This window comes from Gavialis gangeticus, unplaced genomic scaffold (genome assembly GCF_001723915.1).
Source record: "Gavialis gangeticus isolate Ggan-Ray unplaced genomic scaffold, GavGan_comp1, whole genome shotgun sequence".
Taxonomy (NCBI): domain Eukaryota; kingdom Metazoa; phylum Chordata; order Crocodylia; family Gavialidae; genus Gavialis; species Gavialis gangeticus.
In genome coordinates this window covers 16,219,695-16,238,949 of record NW_017729025.1, presented here as the reverse complement: position 1 = coordinate 16,238,949, position 19,255 = coordinate 16,219,695, and the positions used below count along the sequence as shown (strand labels likewise).

At 46.7% G+C, this 19,255-nt stretch overlaps 1 protein-coding gene and 1 long non-coding RNA gene across 2 annotated transcripts in view; both read left to right on the top strand.

The window, feature by feature from the left end:
• The first annotated feature begins 4,652 nt into the window (after nt 1-4,652).
• Nucleotides 4,653-19,255, top strand: part of LOC109299430 — a 17,841-nt gene continuing 3,238 nt past the window's right edge. Inside the window, exons 1-2 of the long non-coding RNA XR_002097837.1 lie at nt 4,653-4,749; nt 13,363-13,364. This is a non-coding gene — a long non-coding RNA (uncharacterized LOC109299430). The remainder of the gene's footprint in view (nt 4,750-13,362; nt 13,365-19,255) is intronic.
• Nucleotides 14,777-17,409, top strand: GPHB5 (glycoprotein hormone beta 5). Its single transcript, XM_019519997.1, has 2 exons — nt 14,777-15,023; nt 16,874-17,409. Exons 1-2 carry the CDS (start codon nt 14,820-14,822, stop codon nt 17,060-17,062), a joined length of 393 nt encoding a protein of 130 aa, XP_019375542.1. The 5' UTR covers nt 14,777-14,819; the 3' UTR covers nt 17,063-17,409.

Sequence of the window (19,255 nt, the reverse complement as noted above, 5' to 3'; positions counted from 1 at the left end):
TATTTAAAAAAGGACTTCTTGTTGTCCTTAATCCGGGAAGCTAGTCCCAGCTCCATCTCTGCCTTGGCCTTCCTGACTGCCCCCCTGCATCTAGAGTACTGTGTCCAGTTTTGGCCCCCCCCACTACAGAAATGATTTGGACAAATTGAGGGGAGGCCAGTAGAGGGCAGTGAAAATGGTTAGGGGCTGGGGCACATGACTGATGAGGAGAGGCTGAGGGAACTGGGCTTATTTAGTCTGGAGAAGAGAAGAGTGAGGGGGGGATTTGATAGCAGCCTTCAACTCCCTGAAGGGGGGTTCGAAAGAGGATGGTGATACACTGTTCTCAGTGGTGGCAGATGACAGAGGAAGGAGCAATGGGCTCATGTTGGAGCCAAGGGGAGTTTAAGTTAGATATTAGAGAAAAACCTTCCAATGAGGAGGGTAGTAAAGCACTGAAACAGGTTACCCAGAGATGCTGTGGGATCTCTATCCTTGGAGGCTTTTAAGGCCTGGCTAGACAAAGTCTTAGCTGGGATAATGTAATTTGGGATGGTCCTGCTCTGAGCTGGAGGTTGGACTAGATGGGACCTCCTGAGTTCCTTCCAACCCTCATTTTCTATGATTCTATGATTCTACCGCTGCTCTCAGGTCAACTGGGAATAGCAGTAGGGGCAAGGAAGGCATAGCATGATTTGCCCACCCTGGTGTGTGCAGGTAGGCTGGGAGCCAGGGTACAGCCACACCTGCAGTGCCAGGCACTGCTCCCACACCCCACTTTTCTAAATTCTCATGCCTAGGACAGGTATGTATCATATCAGCAGTGGTAGGTTTTGAGGAGGACAGGGCTTAGCATCTCCACCCACCCAAGTTCTCTGACTCACTCCAGAACAGGAAGTTCACCAGTGGGTTAGCTCTGGATTCATTCCCAGCAAGCCTTTACTGCTCATAGAGGTGTTAGGGGTGAGTCTGAGCAGCCCCACTGGCAAATTGTTTCCTTTGGAGTAGGTCAGCAGACTCAGGTGGTGGGGTGTGCTCAATACATGCTCCCTAGGACAATATAGACAAGGCCATAGTCTGACTCTCAGCCACTGAGTTTTGCCTCGTGTCTATTGTGTGGAGCCCAGTACCTGTTGAGGAAAGCATAACTTGTACCATGGCATCTGGCCTTGATTTTAAAATATCGAGAGAGAAAGAATCTGCTGTTTCTCCTGGGAGTTTGTCTCAGTAGTTAATTAGCCTGGGATCCTGTTTTTTTCTGTTTAAAAACCCCAAGTTTTCTGATGATAATCCCCAAGTCTCGGATTAAAACCCCCCAAATCCATGCTTTTCCATGATTAAAATGAAGCTCCACTATATATACCTATAAGTATCCATTGAACACAATGCTTTATTGATATTTACAATTTATTTACAATTTTAAAGCAACTTGGAAGCCTACCAATGCCTCTATCATTATAATACAATAAATTCTAAATACCTATATATTTTGGCATTTGATTTTGGTTTTTTTATCATGGAAAATCACAGCTCCCCCTGCCCCCTTCACTCACTAGGACACTGGTCCAGCTGTGGCTGTTCCCCCAGCCACTTTGTGGTGTTGGGTAGCCCTGATATGCCAGTGCCCTGCCCCTCCTCCTGCCCCTGCCATTGCCCCTCACTCCCAAGCCACAGCCTCCTGGCCCTGCTGGTGCCCCTCATTCCTGACCTGTTGCCCCCTGCCCCCAGGCCCCCAGTGTGTGAGGAAGGGGCTTGGGAATGGGGGGAAAGGAGGGTGTAGGCACAGGCCATTCTTGTGGGGGACACAGGTGACATGGCAGGGTCATGAGGGGCACATGCCCCCTGAGATTTCAGCACACATACTGGGGCGTGGGGCTGCATCTGGGCCAGATCAGCTCCAGGTAGGAGCTGCCTCCATAGCCCAGCGGGCAGGACCTGGTGCAGGAGGGATCATCATGCCAACATAGTGAGGCATAGCAGTGGCAGCGGCAGCAATGTGGAGTTGTGTCCCCTGCTGCTGCCAGGTGGGCAAGGGGCAGCTCACTCTGGTGGCCATGGTGGCACGGTACTCCCTCCTGTACAGAGTCCCACCCACTGGGCTATGGAGGGGGCTCATTTGGAGCTGGTGTGGCCCGGCTGCAACCCCATGCCCCACACACCATGGCCCCCTCCACTACATTGCCTGTGCTTCCTCTTCCCAGCGACATGTGGCCTGTGCCCCAGTGAGTCACCTGAACTGGTTTTCCAACTGCTTACACAGGTGTATGTGTAATTTCTGTCCCTAGCCCATGAATCCATAAAGGCTAAAGGTCCTGCCACAGAAGTAGGCTGTCCAAACCGTTGCTTCTCTCTGTACTGAAGCATTGGAGTAGATATGCCTGAACTGCATGGAAGCAACATATATTTTCTAAGCCTATGCAAGAAACGCAACATCATGCCCAGAGGACTGAACATCTACAATCCTTGACTACTACACACAACTCCAAATATGCTAAACAGCTATGTAGCAGAACTTCAAAAATACTTAGAAACCATCTCCTCACATAACCTACTCCAAAAGAGATCAACTCAAGAAGGAAATCAATACTTTACAATAACTTAAAAGAGAGAAATCCAGATATCTTCCCAAACATACAACTACTAAAGACTACCAAATAGTTTTTGCAACATCCATCCAACATAAAAAGAAGAAATTGAGCCAATTACTATAGGAACAACTTTCCCAGACGCAAAACAACCATCAGCAAAACAACACCAATACTGTACATCCTATCAACCTCATACTAGATGAAACTGAAGGAACCAGTTAACCCTCAAATATTATCAATCTCTCCATGCACACACTTACCACAGCTGAAAAATATATCTTCTCTAACAGCCTTAATTTCTGTCTGGAAAAATACCCTAATAAGAAACTACAATGTGGAGAACTAGAAGAATTTTTCTGACACCTCTGTGTTGAGGAATATTTCCACAACCAAAACAAATCCATTTTCAACAACACTTCATCCTGTGACAACACTGAAGAAAAGATTAACACCAAAATCCCCATCAAATTGGACACCTCACAGTGAATGAAATTGAAACCTCGACCACTATATTGACTGCTTCAGGAAAAGAATAAACAATGAAATAATCAACAAGAAACACCACCATAACAACCTCTCCCTCTCGGAGAGAAGAGCCATAGCATCTTTAAGATCCAAACACCAAATAGTAATAAAAGCAGCAGATAAAGGAGGAGCTATAGTTCTCCTTAACCATGAAGACTACATAAAAGAAGCCAACAGACAACCCTCTGACACCACCTACAATGAAAAACTAGGGGTAGATCCAACTTCTCTTTTCACCTTAAAACTCAAAACCACCATTATATCACTTCTATCTGAACTACAAGAAAAACTACAGAACTTGATCCTCCCCTTCCCCTCCACTACCCAGTCTAGGGACTTTTTACATGCTCCCTAAAATCCACAAACAAGGAAACCCAGACACACCTATTCTATCCAACCATGGAACCTCAACTGAGGAAATATCAGGTTTCATCGAATCCATCCCAAAACCTCTTGTCACCCAAAGACCGAGTTTTGTCCAAGACACAACAGGCTTTCTATGAAAACTTTAAAAACATAGATCACCTTCCTATAAATACCCTCCTAGCCACCATGGATGTTACCAGCTTATATACTAGCATCCCACACCAGGATGGCATCCAAGCATGCCTTTCATATCTACAAGAGCAAGATTACAACTCAGAATACAGACCTGAAAATATTACTGAACTCATACACTTCATCCTCACACACACCAACTTCAGTTTTAATAACCAACACTTCCTCCAGACCATGGACACCGCTATGGGCACCAACATGACCCCACAATATGCCAACCTTTTTATGGCCCACCTGGAAGAAGAACTCCTCAAGAACTGCACCATCAAGCCCATACTATACCTAAGATATATATAGATGACATCTTGATTGATTTCAAATTCAATAACTATCACCCCTTCATCAGACTCTCTCCTGAATACTCCAGCACCAACATTTCCTTTTTAGACATTATGATCAATATCCAAAATGGAAAAATAAAACCCAGCATAAAGAAGAAATCTATGGACCAACATACATATCTGCACAGAACCAGCAATCACCCTAAATGCACCAAGAAAGCTGTAATATACAGCCAAGGCCTCTGATACACTGATTTTGAACTGAGGAGAATACCCATGATTGTCACCTCATAAATCTCAAAAGGGTTTTCACCCAACAAGGACACTCCTCCAGAGAGAGAGATCATAGTTTTGAAAGAGCCACCTGGATACCACATGAAAAATTGTTGCAGTAAAAAAAAACCGCACGAATCGCACCCCATTAGTGACATATGACATTATCCTTCCCTGGAACCTATACAAAAAATCCTCAAACAGTTGCAACCCATACTAGAAGAAGACCCAATTCTTAAAGAAATCCTTGCCAACCTCATCACCAGAAGCAAATTTCCTCTGGCCCAAAGCACACTGAATGGATCCAGACCATGCCAGGATGAAAAATGTAAAACCTACCAACACATCTTCACTACTCCCACAATAACCACACTCCATAACAGAACCATCACCATTCCTGGATCTTATACCTGCACCTCCAGAAATGTAATATATCTCATCCAGTGCACTGAATGACCTGATGGAAAACATGTAGGAGAAACCAAACAGCAACTGCGTACCAGAATGAACACACACTGAAAATCGATCAAAGACAGAAATACTCAGTTGTGTGTGTGCACTACTAACAAAGCACCCGCTCTCCAGTCTCTCAGTTCTAATCCACAAAGGGAATTTACAAAACACCTTTCATAGACAAGCCTACGAATTTCACTTCATAATCTACTGGATACAAAAAATCATGGAGTAAATGTAGATATTGGATTTATGACACATTATATAACCTGCTTGCCATCTGATAACCCCAGGTATCCCATCTGCATTTTACCAGCTACATTCTATCACCAGGTCAGCATTCCCTCTTTTCTCCCCTACCTACCTGTCTCACGCCTATTATCTCATTCCCACTGATCCTCATTGCCACACATTTGCATTTTCAGACCTACATGTTGCATTTTGGCTTCTATTCCACCCAGAAGAGCTCATGAAACACCAGCAGGCTCTCCCTAGGTCTGAAGAAGGATGTTTGTACCCAAAAGCTTGCAAAGAACATTTTTTCCAAGTATTTAGTTGGTCTAATAAAAGATATCACATTTACCCAAAGAACCTTGTCTGGAAACAATGTCTGGTTCAGCACAATTGCCTCATAACAAAGCCTTTCATTTGTTTAAGGCTTCAGCCCACAGGAGCTAGAGTGACTTGTTCTGTAGAGCTCTCTTTTTGGGGCTGTGGTGGTAAATTGGTATTGTGTAGTGATGTCTCTAGCAGACTAATACTCGCTACTCTGGCATGTGGGAATGATTCCATAAGAGAAGGCAGTACTGATTTTAATTATCAGGACTAATGGTTGTAATATAGTAATAGCCAGAGACCCCAGCTGAGATTGAGATACCATTGCTCTGTGCACTTCACAAACCTAGGAGAGAAAATCCTTTCCCTAAAGAACTACTGTTTAGATAGACTAGACAAACTGGGGCAGGAGGGGAAACAGGGAGTGAAATAACTTGCCCAAAGTCGCACAGTGGGGTATTAGCAAAGCAGGGAATTACAAACCTAGTGCCCTGGGTCCTATGTCACCACACTATCCATGGACCACATTGCCTCTCAGATAACAGCCCAGCCAAATCTGGCTCTCTGAGCAGTAATTAACTATTAATACTTCTGTAAGAAGGGCCCTTCTGCAATGAGCCAACTACAGCAAGGTTCACTTCAGTTCCAGGCTTGACAAATCTTCTTTTCTGACCTCGTTTCTCTTCCCCAGAATGTGTGTTATGGCATTGCCAATTTAGGTTGCTCCAAGTTCAGGAAGTGTGATGAGCAGCAGTCTTTTCAAGCAGGTGGGAGGGAGGAATTGTGTGCATCCAAAATCTTCGCTTAGGGCTGGCTTCCCACTGTCAGAAGGGCATGTCAGTATTTACTTAAGGGAAAGCACATTTCCTGATTGCTACAATGTGATTTCTGTGCTTGCACTTGGCAATAGTTCTACAGTAACATTCAGCAGGACTTTGCATATTTCCTTTGATTCTAATTTACGAACTTGTTTTGCCCCTTGCAAAGTTAAACTTGTTTGTCTGTTGCTTTCCAAGTTAGTTCTCCACATCTCTTAGCACCTGGTGAAAAGGCGCATTGTAAGGCAAATTCATAGCAGTTATGAGGATGGATCAATAAATGCAGGGCTGGGCAATCTGCCACATGAGTGCCACAAGTGGCATGGGCAGCCTGTGTGTGTCTCGTGTAACAGATCAGGGACGGGACAGTAGATAGGGCAAAAAGCAGAGCAGGAGATCAGGCAGGGAACATAGGGCTGGGAGCAGAAAGCGGAGCAGCAGATTGGACAGTGAAAGGGGATTGGAGTGGCACTTGGAGGGCATGGCGATAATTTGTGGCATGCCTGCCAAAAAGGTTGGCCCCCCACTGGATTAAAGAATCTGAATGTGCTTGTGAAACAAGGATTTTCTTCCTTACAGCTACAGGTAAAGAAGAAGCAGATTACCGGATCAAAACCTATGGGGTATGATGAGATTGCTGTGGACGGAATGAGCTTTGCACTGTTGGTCTGGTTGAGTTCTGCTCAGATGGCTTCATCTGATGGCCCACAGATCTACCGTTCTATCCTAACCAGCCTCCATCCAACCAGACATCTCTCTCTGGGACTTCTGCTCTCAGGTGGCTTTATTTTCTCCATCCACCTCTCCTCTGTTGCCTTTGGTCACATCACTATAAGTCCTCTCCTTGGAACCTGAGGGCTAATCTTTGACCCTCCTTACACTGTGATCTTGGGCTGTGTTCAGACTTAATGGTTGCTTTCTCTTTGTGCAGGAGCACTAGGCTAGAACTCAGGGGAACTTGTGTTCCCAGCTCTGCTGTGGGCCTGAGAGGTTATGTTGGACATATCATTTCAGTCCTCTGTGTCTCATTTTCCACACTGGGGAATGCTACTGAGTACTGACCATCTCTGAAGCACTTTGAGATCTGCTGTTGAAAGCTGCTGCATAGGACCTAGGTGATACTATCTTAATCACCCCTGGCTGTGGCACTCCTGACCTCTGTTCTACTCAGTCCTTGGAAAGGAGGTCTTTCATATAACCTACTCCCAAAAGAAAGCATGAAGTGATGCCTATCATGGTTCCCTAGAAGGTCAAACTTGGCTCTTTTAGGCTAATCAAGGGAACAAGCCTTGGTAGTGCTGGAGGTACTGTACCCAGGACATCTTGCCTTAGGTTATACTCAGAGCCCAGCTCTGGGGTACCTATGACTTGGCTGATCCAGGGGACAGGGCTGGTGTGTAGGAAGAGGTGGGAATTGTGAGTCTCTCTGCTCAAAGGTGGTGGATGTTCATTCTCTTGGGTGTTCTTTCCCCAGGAGGGTGTCCAGCTTCTGCTGCTTTTTAAAGGAGCTGCATTGTGTCTCACGGGTAACATTATTGTCATGCAATGTAGCAATTGCCATGGTAATTTTTTTTAATATTTAAGGACTAGCAAAAAATGAATCGCCTGCATGGCTTTTTGGGTGTCTGTGTGTGGAATGTGGTAGGGCTGTGTGAAACAGCACTGTTCCGTTCCAGCTTCAGTTTTGAAGTCTGGACAGAACAGTGTTTTGTATTGAATAAAATTTTGAGTCAAAACAGCCTCACTGTTTCACTTTGTCGAAACAGTGAGGCTGTTTTGACCCTGTTTCAACAGTTTTGCCAGACCATGGGGCTGGGGAAAGGAGTTCCCAACCCCAGCCGGGGGCAGGAAGTCAGCCCAGCTGGACTGACTCCCCAGATCACACCAGGGATGGAAAAGCAGCCCAGCTGGACTGTCTCTCCATCTCCAGCACTAGATCGCGCCCAGCTGCTTCCCTGACCCTACCCCCGCCCCCCCGCTGTGATATAACACTGGGGATGATGAGGCAGCCCAGCCCCCCCCCATGATCAAGTGCCAGGGATGGAGAGACAGTCCAGCTGGACTGACTTTCCATCCCCAGCGCTATGGTTGAAACATTTTGATTTTCGAAACATTTCAGCTAGCCTCATTTTGTTTCGAGGCTATTTTAATGGCCTTTGTTTCATTTCAGTTTTGCTGTTTTGACCTCAAAATGAGTCAAAACAGCATTGAAATGAAATGGTTGTCGAAATTTTGCACAGCCTTAGTATGTAATTCTCCCCAGACTCTCAGAAATGAAGGACCTGTCCCTTCTTCCCCCTTTTCCTGTTTCTTTCAAATGGAAGGTGATGTATATATTACCCATGAAGAGAAGCATGCTTGACTTCTTCCTTACTGGCCCCTTTTTGAACCATCTCTTCCTGGAGGGCAAGACAGACAGAAGCCTGCTCACAGAGAAATGACAAGGTGATTAATGAGCCGGAAAATACATATTCCTCATCCACACCAAAAATAAACATGTGCCAGACTTCCTGAAAGAATTACCTGGAACAGCTCTGAGCAGAGAACATTTTCATTTGGGTCAAACTTTCAAAGTATTTTTAAAGATGAAAAACAAAGCAAAAAACCCCAAACAAACCATTTTTACAAAAAAAAAAAAATCTTTTGATTTTTTTTTTCTAAGAAAAAGGAAAACAAAATCAAAGCGTTTTTTAAAACAAGTTTTAATTTCCTATAGAAAATAGTATTTTTTGACATAACTCTATGATGGGGCTTTCCCCATAAAGTTCAGGTTGTTCCCACTGACTTCTCTGGGACCAAGGGTGGGAGGACCAGCCCAGTGCTCGTGTGTGGTGGTAATCTCACTAAAATAGACCCTGTCTATTAGCCTTTTTCTTCTAAGCCCTTAAACAAAAGCAGGATAAATTGGGCCTATTGAAGCCTTCTGACTCTTTGTTTCAACTTCATGTTGGCATTTGGAAATGGGGGACAAAGCTCAAGGCAGAACATTGACCATAGGCTTGTACCTGTATTGCAGGTCCTCCAGGTCTTCTCATGGTTAGACCACCACAACAATTTGTGAATGCCCTGATGATCTTGTGGTGACAGCACTGGCTTTGTTTTCAGGACATTAGGGTTCATTTCTTTGCTCTGTGTGTAACCCTGGGCAAATTCCTTCATTTCTCTGTGTATCAGTTCCCTGTGGGGCTTTCTTGTACTCTGCGTTGTGTCTGTTTAGCTTTGAAACCTGTTGGGTGACTCTTCCTATCAGCACAGCACCTCCCATGAGGGGCCTCAGTCTGGGTTGGAAATTGGAAAAGCGGCATCCCTCATTCCAGTTCCCAGATCGCAGTGGTATGTAACCACCTTTGCAATTGCTGTCCTTCCCAAGAAAAGTGTCTAGCAGACTCTCTGGTCAGTGGTGTCCCACAGGCACACACAGACAGGTGATACTGAGCACCCACTGGCCACAGCAGGGATCAAGAACTGGCAGTCCTCAAAAGTGGCAAGTGCCTTACGGAGCTACGTGCAAGTACCTCCTTCCAGCCACAGCTGAGAACAAGCCCTTCTCTGCAAGCCAGTAGAAAGATATCAAAGCCCTGGGGATCTGATTCGGTGCCTTCTGCATAACTTAATCTGGCTGTATCAGGCCCCATGCAGTGAGCCCTAGCTCAAGTGGTGGTGTTGCAGAGCTTCCCTAAGGGCCAAATTCGATTCTTGTTTTGACAGATCTCCCTTGGATTTTAGTGGGTGTCTAGCATGAGTGTGGACATTAAACAGTGGAGACCAAATTTAGAGGTGATGGGCTTGGCTGCACTGGAGTGAGTCACTATCAGTGTATGTGTGCTAGTGTAACTTGCTGAGCATAGGGCTAGCAGGGAAAGCAACTGAGTTGAGGATATAAGGAGCTGAAAGATCAATAGGGAAATCTCTACCTCACTGTTCTCAGGGGCATTAGGCGGCATATAGGCATAGGCCCTGGTGCTATGCGTTGTATTTATGTGGTGGATACCTGCACCCAAAACAGTGTGCTTCACATGGAGACAGGGGGCTGCCTATGTTGATGTGTTTGGGGGTCTATGGTATTGCTCTAGGAAAAGTGCAGGAAGGGCCCTGCAACCTGCTGAGTGTTTAGCACATGGGCCTGGGTAAAGTGCCTATGAGCTGATGATGATGACACTTGCCTTTGTTTGGCCCTGAATGAACAATGCATTGGTCCCAGACTTGTTCACTGATTTCTAGACTGTCTCAGAGCAGGATGCTTCCCACCACCAGTTTGATTTGTCAAAAGGAAAAGCAAAGGAAACATCAAACCCAATGCCTGAGAAAGAGATGGGCCTTGAACTCCCTCCTGGAGACCAAATAAGTCTGACTTTGTCTGAGCAACGGAGGCTAGGACAAGTTGTAGCCAAAGGTTTTTTTGTTTTGTTTTTGTTTGCCTAGCACTCTCCTGTCCAAAGAGCAGGGTTTGGCTGGTGTTATCTGCCCCTTTTGAATTAATAGTAAGAAGCCTGATGTGCTCAGAATACTCCTGGATACTTGCGCACTGTTTTTCTGGTATGCACACGCCTCAGAGCAGTTGGCCAACCTCAATCGCTTTAGCAATGAGGAAACCAAGGAGGCTGGAAATGAAGTGGCTTACCTGTGATCACCAGGGATCCTGGTTTGCTCTGTCTAAAAATGGCAAATTCTCTGATAAAAATCACAAATTCTCCTGATTAAAACCCCCAAAATCTGTGTGTTTCGTGTTAAAATGAAACGCCACGATCGATCTATCTATCGATCTATCAGTTGAACACAATATTTTATTGATATATTTACACATCTAAAGCAATTTTGAAGCCTATCAGTGCATCAATCACTATAGTAAAACAAATACTAAATACCTATACATTTTGGCATTGATTTGGGGTTTTTTATCATGGAAAAATCAGAGTTCCCCAATCCCCCTTTGCTCACCACGACATGGATCCAGCTGTGACTGTCCCCCTTGCCCCACTGCTTTCTGGAATTGAGCAGCCCTGGATATGCCAGTGCCCTGCCCATGCTATTGGCCCTCACTTCTCACCCAGAGCCCCTGCTGGTGCTCCTCACTCCCTGCCCCCCAGCTGTAACAGAGGGGGCCCCCAGCTGCCAGAGCTATGAGGCCAGGGACCTGGGTCTGCAGTCCCCTGTCCCCCACAGCAGTGCTCGAGCCCCAGCTGCTGCATGTGGGAGGTAGTGGCTGCTGCAGCGGAGCAGAGCACGAAGCCCAACTCTCCTTCCCTCCCATGGGCAGCATGGCTGGAACAGAGCCCAGGGAGGGGGGCAAATGCAGGCTGCCCGCAGGCTTTCACCCTGCTGCCCTCCCCTGGGGCCTCTGCAGCCCAGCGGGTGGGACCAGGTGCAGCAGGGCTGAGTGGGGAAGCTTGGTGCCGCGACTGGGAGCTCCACATCACCACGGCGAGGCATCCACTGATTGTCCAGCAGCAGTGAGGGGCACAACTGTGTTCCACCACCCCTGCTGCTGCTGGGTGGGCAGGGGGCACTTCACCATAGCGATGTGGGCTTGCAATAGTGGCACTGAGCTTCCCCACCCTGCTCTGTCCTGCCACGCCAGGTCCTGCTCAATGGGCTGTGGGGGCCCTGGGGGAAGGGTAGCAGGGTGGGGAGCCTGAGCCTGTAGTGGGCAACCCACCCCACACACAAATCGGGGAGGGGGTATGTACTCCCCCAGACCCTGCCTGGAAGTGTGCACAGTGGTGGGGAGCCTCTCGCAGCTCTGTTCCACTCATTGCCTGGGTCCTGTGGGGCACATTCTGGCCCCAGGCCCCAAACTCCATGCACCACCCCAGCTTGGCACCAGTGCCAGCCCTGCCCAACTCCGTTATGATGTGGGCCTCAGCTTCTGCCTGCCCCCCCACCTCCAGACTTACCTGCGGGAGCTGCTCTCCAGGCTGCCTGGCGGCCATGTACATGTGTATGTGCACATGGCACCCCTGCTGATCACCCTTCTTTCACTCCCCACAGCCCCACTCTGCCAGCCTGCAAGGGGAAGCCCACCAAAAGCCCTGGGGTTTTTTAAGAGGAGGCTGGATGACCACCTTATTGGGGTCGTTTGACCCCAGTGCTCTTCCTGCCATGGCAGGGGGTCGGACTAGATGATCTGCTCAGGTCCCTTCCGACCCTAGAAACTATGAAACTATTTCCTGTGTTTTTCTCCTTAAAACGAGAAAACCAGGGTTTTACCGCATTTTTTCAGGGCTAATGGAAAACCCAGGTCTCTGGTGATCACCCCATCAGCTTATGGCTGTGCCAGGAAAGGAAGTTCCTAGACCTGACACTTTTATCTGGATTTGTTGCCTAGGAAATTCTTCATGGTTCTAGGCTGCCTCAGTTTTCTTCTGCCCCATGACTGGATGAGCCTTTTGTATGCAGGGTAAAGGAAACCACATAGGTGTCCAGGGTGAGCCCCTGCCTAAATACACAGCTGCAGAACTGATCCAGGATAATTTTGTTTTCTGTGGATATTGTTGATAACAAGAACAGTGGATCCCTCCTACAGCAAAGGGAACAGAGAGGATTGCATGTGATTGACAAGAACCCAGAGTATTGTTTGCACATATATTTCCTTTGTGGCATTTGCTCATCTCTTGCTGACTGTAACAATTCCTTGAGTCCCTGATGACAATCCTAATTGCAAAGAGCTGAGATTTCAGCATGGAAAAGAAGACCCATCTTGCCCCAGTGGCTGCTCATTATTTCACTAAAATTATGTCACTCACCGTGATACTCCTTTTGTTTCAGTGGATGATGTTATGAAACAATACCCGTTAAGCTAATCACTATTGGCTTGCTTTATACTTCATGTCTTTGATGTCTTTGGTAGTTCATGTAAGGATCTGCCTCTATTTTCTCTTGACTGACAACGCCTTTTCTATATATTTGAGCAATTAAGCAGCCCAGTAGCAGCTGCTAAGGAGTTCGACTAAGTGCAAACCTGACAAAGACTTCTGCACAGGTCTCCTGGCATCCGTGTTGACATTCTGAAACACCATCTGCAATTTAAAACTGCAACGGGACACTTGGATCCAACAAGTTAGGTGAGTGTGTTTCTGTGTCGGCTCCATGTCACTGCTCACGATTAAACTAGGAGGCTTTTGCGAAGGAGACAACACAGAATAAGTATGTATTTCTGTTGCTGCCATTAGAAATAAGGAATGTTACTACAGTAGGAAAGGTTACACATGGTAGAATACGGGCACCTAATATGCATGCACCTGAGTGCATATACATATGTAGTTTACGTACCCACACATACGTTCATGAAGGTTTCACCATGGCCCACTTGCCCTGATGTTAAGCTTTGGAAAGATGTTGCAAACTTCTAGGTTAACAGGAGTTTAGATCATCAGGCTTCTGTATATTTCCTAGGTTCCCTAATAGCATACTGGTTGCATAGCTCCATTGACTTAGTCAACACAAATTTATTGAAGCTGATGATGTGGCTTGGTGCATGCAATCCTATTTTCTTGAGTGCAGTCTGTTGTTCAAGGTTAAATGTCAGTGCCTGAGGTTTTTACATGGGCAGCTATCTGCAATGCCAGCTTGAGCAGTGTAGGGTTTTGGGTTTTGATTCACCCTTTTAGTCTGTTTCCACCTCTCTTCTGTACCAGGGGAGCTGCACCTGAGAGGGTGGTTGATTCCTTCCCCAGTGGGCTTTACCAGGGGGAAGGAGTGATGGTGGGGGAGCAAGTTTCATAGGAACTTGGCTGATGGATGTTGCCTGTGTGAGGCTGAGCTGAGGCACTTTTCAGATGCCTGGGCCAGACCCTTCCATGTCTAGGAACATCCGTTTTCAAGGCCTCATTGACAGGGAAGCTGCCGCTTGCAATGTGCGTGGGTGGGAGGTGGCATGCATTGTCAAACATTTAGAGTCTGCAGAGCAAACACGTGTGTCATATATTCCCGGTATTTGTAATAGGTGTGCTATTGTAGAGCCCCCTGGCAGGAGAAAGGTTTGACTGAAGATCAGTGATCCATAGAGGGTGGGGAGGGAAGGAAGCAGTCAACTGGGGACCATTTTAGAGGCAAAGATGGTGAATTCTCCCCAATTACCATCAACTACTCCTTGTCCTCATCTGCTTCTGAAACCGTTGGTCATTTTAATGGGCTTTTCAATGGGTTATGAGCAGGAGAACTTGGATGTAAGGCTCAGTTCAAAGACCATGTTTTAAATCCATTATGGATTCATACCTAAATAGGCCATATTGTGGCTGGCCCCTGCATGTGTGTGCTAGCAGATTGGTAGGATCCATCAACTCTTGGCAGCTTAAAGACAATTCTAGCTTTCTGTGAGACATGCAGCATCCCTTGGCCTCTGCTGTTCTCTTCTTCTGGCTGGGGTGTTTGGTGAGCGGGGCTGTTTGGCTGCTGTCTCCATTCCTGTGCCTTCAGCTCTCCCCTAGTTCTGGATGAAGCTGGAGCTCAACTTCTGTAGGGCAGCCACTGTTTTTGCTCTGCTTGGGGAGTGGAGAAAGCCGTGTTCTGTGTGGCTTGGCAAAACCCACAACTAAAGTTAAGGCTGCTGTTACAAACCTACTGCTATGTGAACCTAGTCGGCACCACTTGGATTGTGAGGCGGGAGGGATAAGATGTCCCATCTTCTCCTTGCTGCCAAGGCACGTGGCTAAAGGGAATGGTACCATTTTGTCCCCAGTCCCAGCATGGCAGACATGCACACTATGCCAAGTATATAAACTCCCCAGGTTGGGAAGAGCAGGTCCACTCCTCTCACCTCTGTTGGCCTTCTTTCCATCTCAGTGCACAGCATGAAGCTCCATCACGTGGTCCTGGGCTCTGTGCCCCTCCTGATACTGGCTGGCTGTGTCAGCGCGCTGAAGCCCTCCAACATTAACCTGCGCACATTCATTGGCTGTGCTGTGCGTGAGTTCACCTTCCTGGCTAGGAAGCCCGGTTGTAGGGGGCTGCGTATCACCACGGATGCCTGCTGGGGACGCTGTGAGACTTGGGAGGTGAGTATTACCAGAGGAGTGTGTAAGGGATGTGTGTGGCCCAAGGAGCTGGCACTAAACAGCTTGACACTTCATGTATTGTTTTCCAAATAGAAATTGGTAAGAGGTGCAGTGGGCAGGTGTCATTATTCCCCTGGCATCAGGGGGGCTGGACTTGTTGTGGAGACCCTAGGCTTAGGACTCAGCAAGTTCTGTATTTGGTTCCCAGCTATGCCATAGATTTTCTGTGTGCCCTGGGCATGTCTCAGCCTCTCTCTCTCACGTGAAAAACCTTTCTTCCCCTAGGCAAATCATGCTTTGATGTTAAGATCTTTGGAACGGGGGCTTCCCTTGCAATGCCTTTGTGTAGCATCTAGTAGAGTGGGGCATCTCGGCGCTGCTATAATGCAAACAAATAACGACAAGAACACGAACGTGCTGAGTATACAAGCATGAAGGCAAAGACACTGCTGTGGTGAATGGTAGTCTTAATATAAGTGCCAGGAGCTGAAAAGTTTGCCTTGAGCCATTAATTTTAACCACTGTCTACGAGACACACACACATCATGTGGTAATGTTAATAATGTGCTTACGTAATACCCTCGTTATGCAATTTGAAAGCTTCTTGCAACTTAAACGCTTAGGGGAAAGAGTCCTTTATTACTTTACTGGAAGAAAATTCCTCTGAGATTAAAATGGAGCCCACGGTTCATGGGTAATATGTTTTGTTCCAGAAAAACCCAAATCCCAATGGCAATGTCTGTTTCTAATTTGCCCTCATTCAAATTGCACCCTCGTATGAAAACGAGGGGGTTCTGTTGTAGGGGGGCGGAGAGAGGGGGACTGACGGAAAACAAGTCTATACACATGAGGGAGGTGAAGCTCATGACTAATTTTAGCTTTCTTTAATGAAAACATTCAGTGGGCCAGGCCCTGATGTCCTTCTCAGGAAAAATCACATTGATTCAAGGGATTCCTTTTGCCCAAGCAAAGCCCAAGGACCTCTTCCTCCCAGTAACCAAGGTGAGGAGGAGCCAACTATTTCTGAGGTTTAGCCTTGACTTTCCTACACCTTCCTTCATTGCCAGGGGGAGGGAAGATGAGCTGCTGCTCGCTGGTGGAGGAGGTGAGGTGGGGATTCCTCCTCCTTAACCAAGGGATCCTTTGAGGTGATGTCTGCACTGCATTGGGCAGGGCTAGGAAGTGCCACCACAAAAACAAGCCCTCTTGCAACTCTGACTGGTGTTGTGCAAACACAACTGGAGACCCCTCGCATTCCCATTCTCTCCCAATGGGCTGGGCTCTATCTCCCAGTCCCTACTCTTCCTGAGCCACAGACGTATTTCATGGGACACTTTATTGGGTTGGGGAAGCTGGTCTAGAGGGAGGAATGGGCTCCTGTGGCACCTGCATTCCACCCCTTTCCCCTGACATTTGTGGTGGCATTTCCAAATGAAAAAAGAATTCGGTTCTTGTGTGTGGCTTTTTTTTTTTTAAAGTGAAATCTCAGCAGAAAGGAGAGACTTTGCAGGCAATATTTTGGTTAGTTGAAACTCCAGAGTTAGGAAAAACAGAAGATTATTTTTCAAGCAGCCCGAGTCCAAAGAAATCTTAGCTAAGTGAACCTAAGGGAAAAGGAACTACAATCAGTAGCAGGCCTGGACCTCACGCAGGACTAAGAAATGTTCCTTGATATGCTCTGTGCATCTGCTCCTGTCTACTCATTGTGTGTTGGCTCGTGATCAATCTTGTTGAAGTAACCAGGGCTTGGTGGGAGGAGGGGGCTGTAGGATCTTCATAGACTTCCTGCTTACCTGCTTCCCCTTTACCTGGCCTATGTCTAATGTCAGCATTTTCCCTCCTGCTAACAGAAGCCTATTCTGGATCCCCCTTACATCGAATCTCACCATCGAGTCTGCACTTACAATGAGACAAAGCTGGTGACAGTGAAGCTGCCAAGTTGCGCTCCTGGTGTGGACCCCTTCTACACGTTCCCTAAGGCCATACGGTGCGACTGTGGTGTCTGCTCTACTGCGACAACCGAATGCGAGACTTTTTGAACCCTCCTTCCCCAGGTGCACAGCTGCCTTGGCTATTGCAGGCCAGATTCTGCCCTGATGTTACACCCACTTTCACCCCAACATTGCAGGAGGTGTAAATCAGCACAGAATGTGACCACTGAGTCTAACTGCTTCTAATCACTAACTCTTCAGCACAGTAAAGGCATACTCTTCTCTTCTCTTCGCAGCCAGTTTAGAGAACTATTAATGTAGTATTGTAATAAGGAGCCTTATGACAATGTCGTGTGGAAAGTTATGATGCAGTTTCTTTTACCCAGAGGCATTTCACAGTATTTGAACTCACCTCATGCACAAAGCACACATTTAATAAGCAGTCCAAAACACCTACAAGTGGAGAACAACAGTGTTAAGGTAACAACAGCTTTGTTCATTTTGGTTTTTATTTCTTCTATTCTTGAGCTTGGGAATGTAAATGTACTCGGCAGAATTCCCTCGGTGCCCTTATAGACCAGCTTCCTTTCTCACTGACAAGGGTTTCAATCGGGAACAAAGCCACCAAAATACTTAGTGTCAGTAGTGAGACCAGGGCTTAGCTCTGGTTCATCAGGCGTATAAATTCATTAATACAAAGCTGTAACAACCCCTGTCACAGCAAAGCACTTAAGCACCAACTTATACTTTAAGCATGTGTTTAAGAGCTTTGCTTAATTGGGGCCACTGTGCATAAAATCTCATATCACGCCACTCATAAGGAAACCACCTCAGTCTTTGAAGAAAAATCACTGAACGCCTGAAAGAGAAAATCACATTTCTTCCCATACAGGGTGAGGAAATCAGTTGATTTAATGTAAATCAAAGAGCTTTGTATGGCTGATGAGTCTCTCTTAAGGATCTCTCCCAACTGAAAAGGGCACTAAGGGATGGTGTGATGGCCTTGGCTTTCCTTCACATGGAAGCAAGGTCAAGGAAGGCCTATGCTGGTTCACCCCACAGTCCCCAGTGCAGCTTTGCTCCTCAGAGAAACCTGCTCCATGTCGGGTGTCCATGCCATGGACCAGAGGAGCATGGCTAAGATGCCCACCATGCAGGGTTTAGAGCGGTGCTCCTCCTTACCTCCACAGACCGCCTATTAGGGAATGCTAGCGCTGTTTCCTTTAATGACAGAGGCCACAGAAATGTTTCTAAGAGTGATCCACAACTGCTCAGACCCACTTCAGGAGCTGAGGAGAGGGGATTGCAGGTCATAGCCACTGTAACAGCACATCCGTGGTCTCAGATGAGCTGCCCAAGTGCCTTTTGTACCCAGGCTATGGGTGGGAGTGGTTGATTTAGTATCTTCTCCCTCAGTTGCTTCCCCTGAAGAAACCTGGTTGGTTTGTATTTTTCTGACAAGAACAGGAAGTTTTCCTGACATGATCTGTTAGCAAGAGCGCATAAGGCAAAGTGAGTTTCCAGGGCAGACACTGTGGTATGCTTTTTGAACAGATTAATGTCCAACATTTTCCCTTCCCTACCTGGTTAGGGCCTGATATTAGACCAACCGAGAGGCTGAGTCTCCTAATTACATTCCCTTCTGTTTCCAGGATTCATGGTTGACACTACAAAGCAAGCTTACTTGAAGTTTCCTGCTCTCTTTGAAATACGTCTTTTAATTTAAGCTATAATTTATTAAACGCTGTAATTTTGTCTGTTGAACTGTAAAAGCTGCACTGTGGTTGGGTGATTTATATGATTCTGCCTTACAGAGTTGTTGACTAGATGAACTGCTGTGTGGAACAACAGCAGTAGCGGTTTTCTGCAACACTGACTTTAACTGCCTTTAAATAATCCTGCATTTGGTTTCAAGTTGCATCTCTCATCCTTCTGGTCTTGTTATTGCTCTAAATGGCATCATACATCATGGGTGACCTACAAATTAATTTCTGGGTCCTTAATAAACCTAAAATTGTAGCATCAAAGCAATTTAAGACATGCTTCCATCCTTATTTATGCATTGGGCTTCTAACTACTCGTTCAGTTAAGCTGCAGCAAGCTGTTGCCAGCAGGGGACTGCATGCTTAGGGGCAATCAGCACGGGTTCATCAGTGGCAGGTCCTGTCAGACCAACCTGGTGGCTTTTTATGATCAGATCACCAGATCATTAGATGCAGGGGTAGCAGTGGACATAGTCTTCCTGGACTTCCGGAAGGCTTTTGACACTGTCTCTCACCCCGTTCTCATTAAGAAAATGGG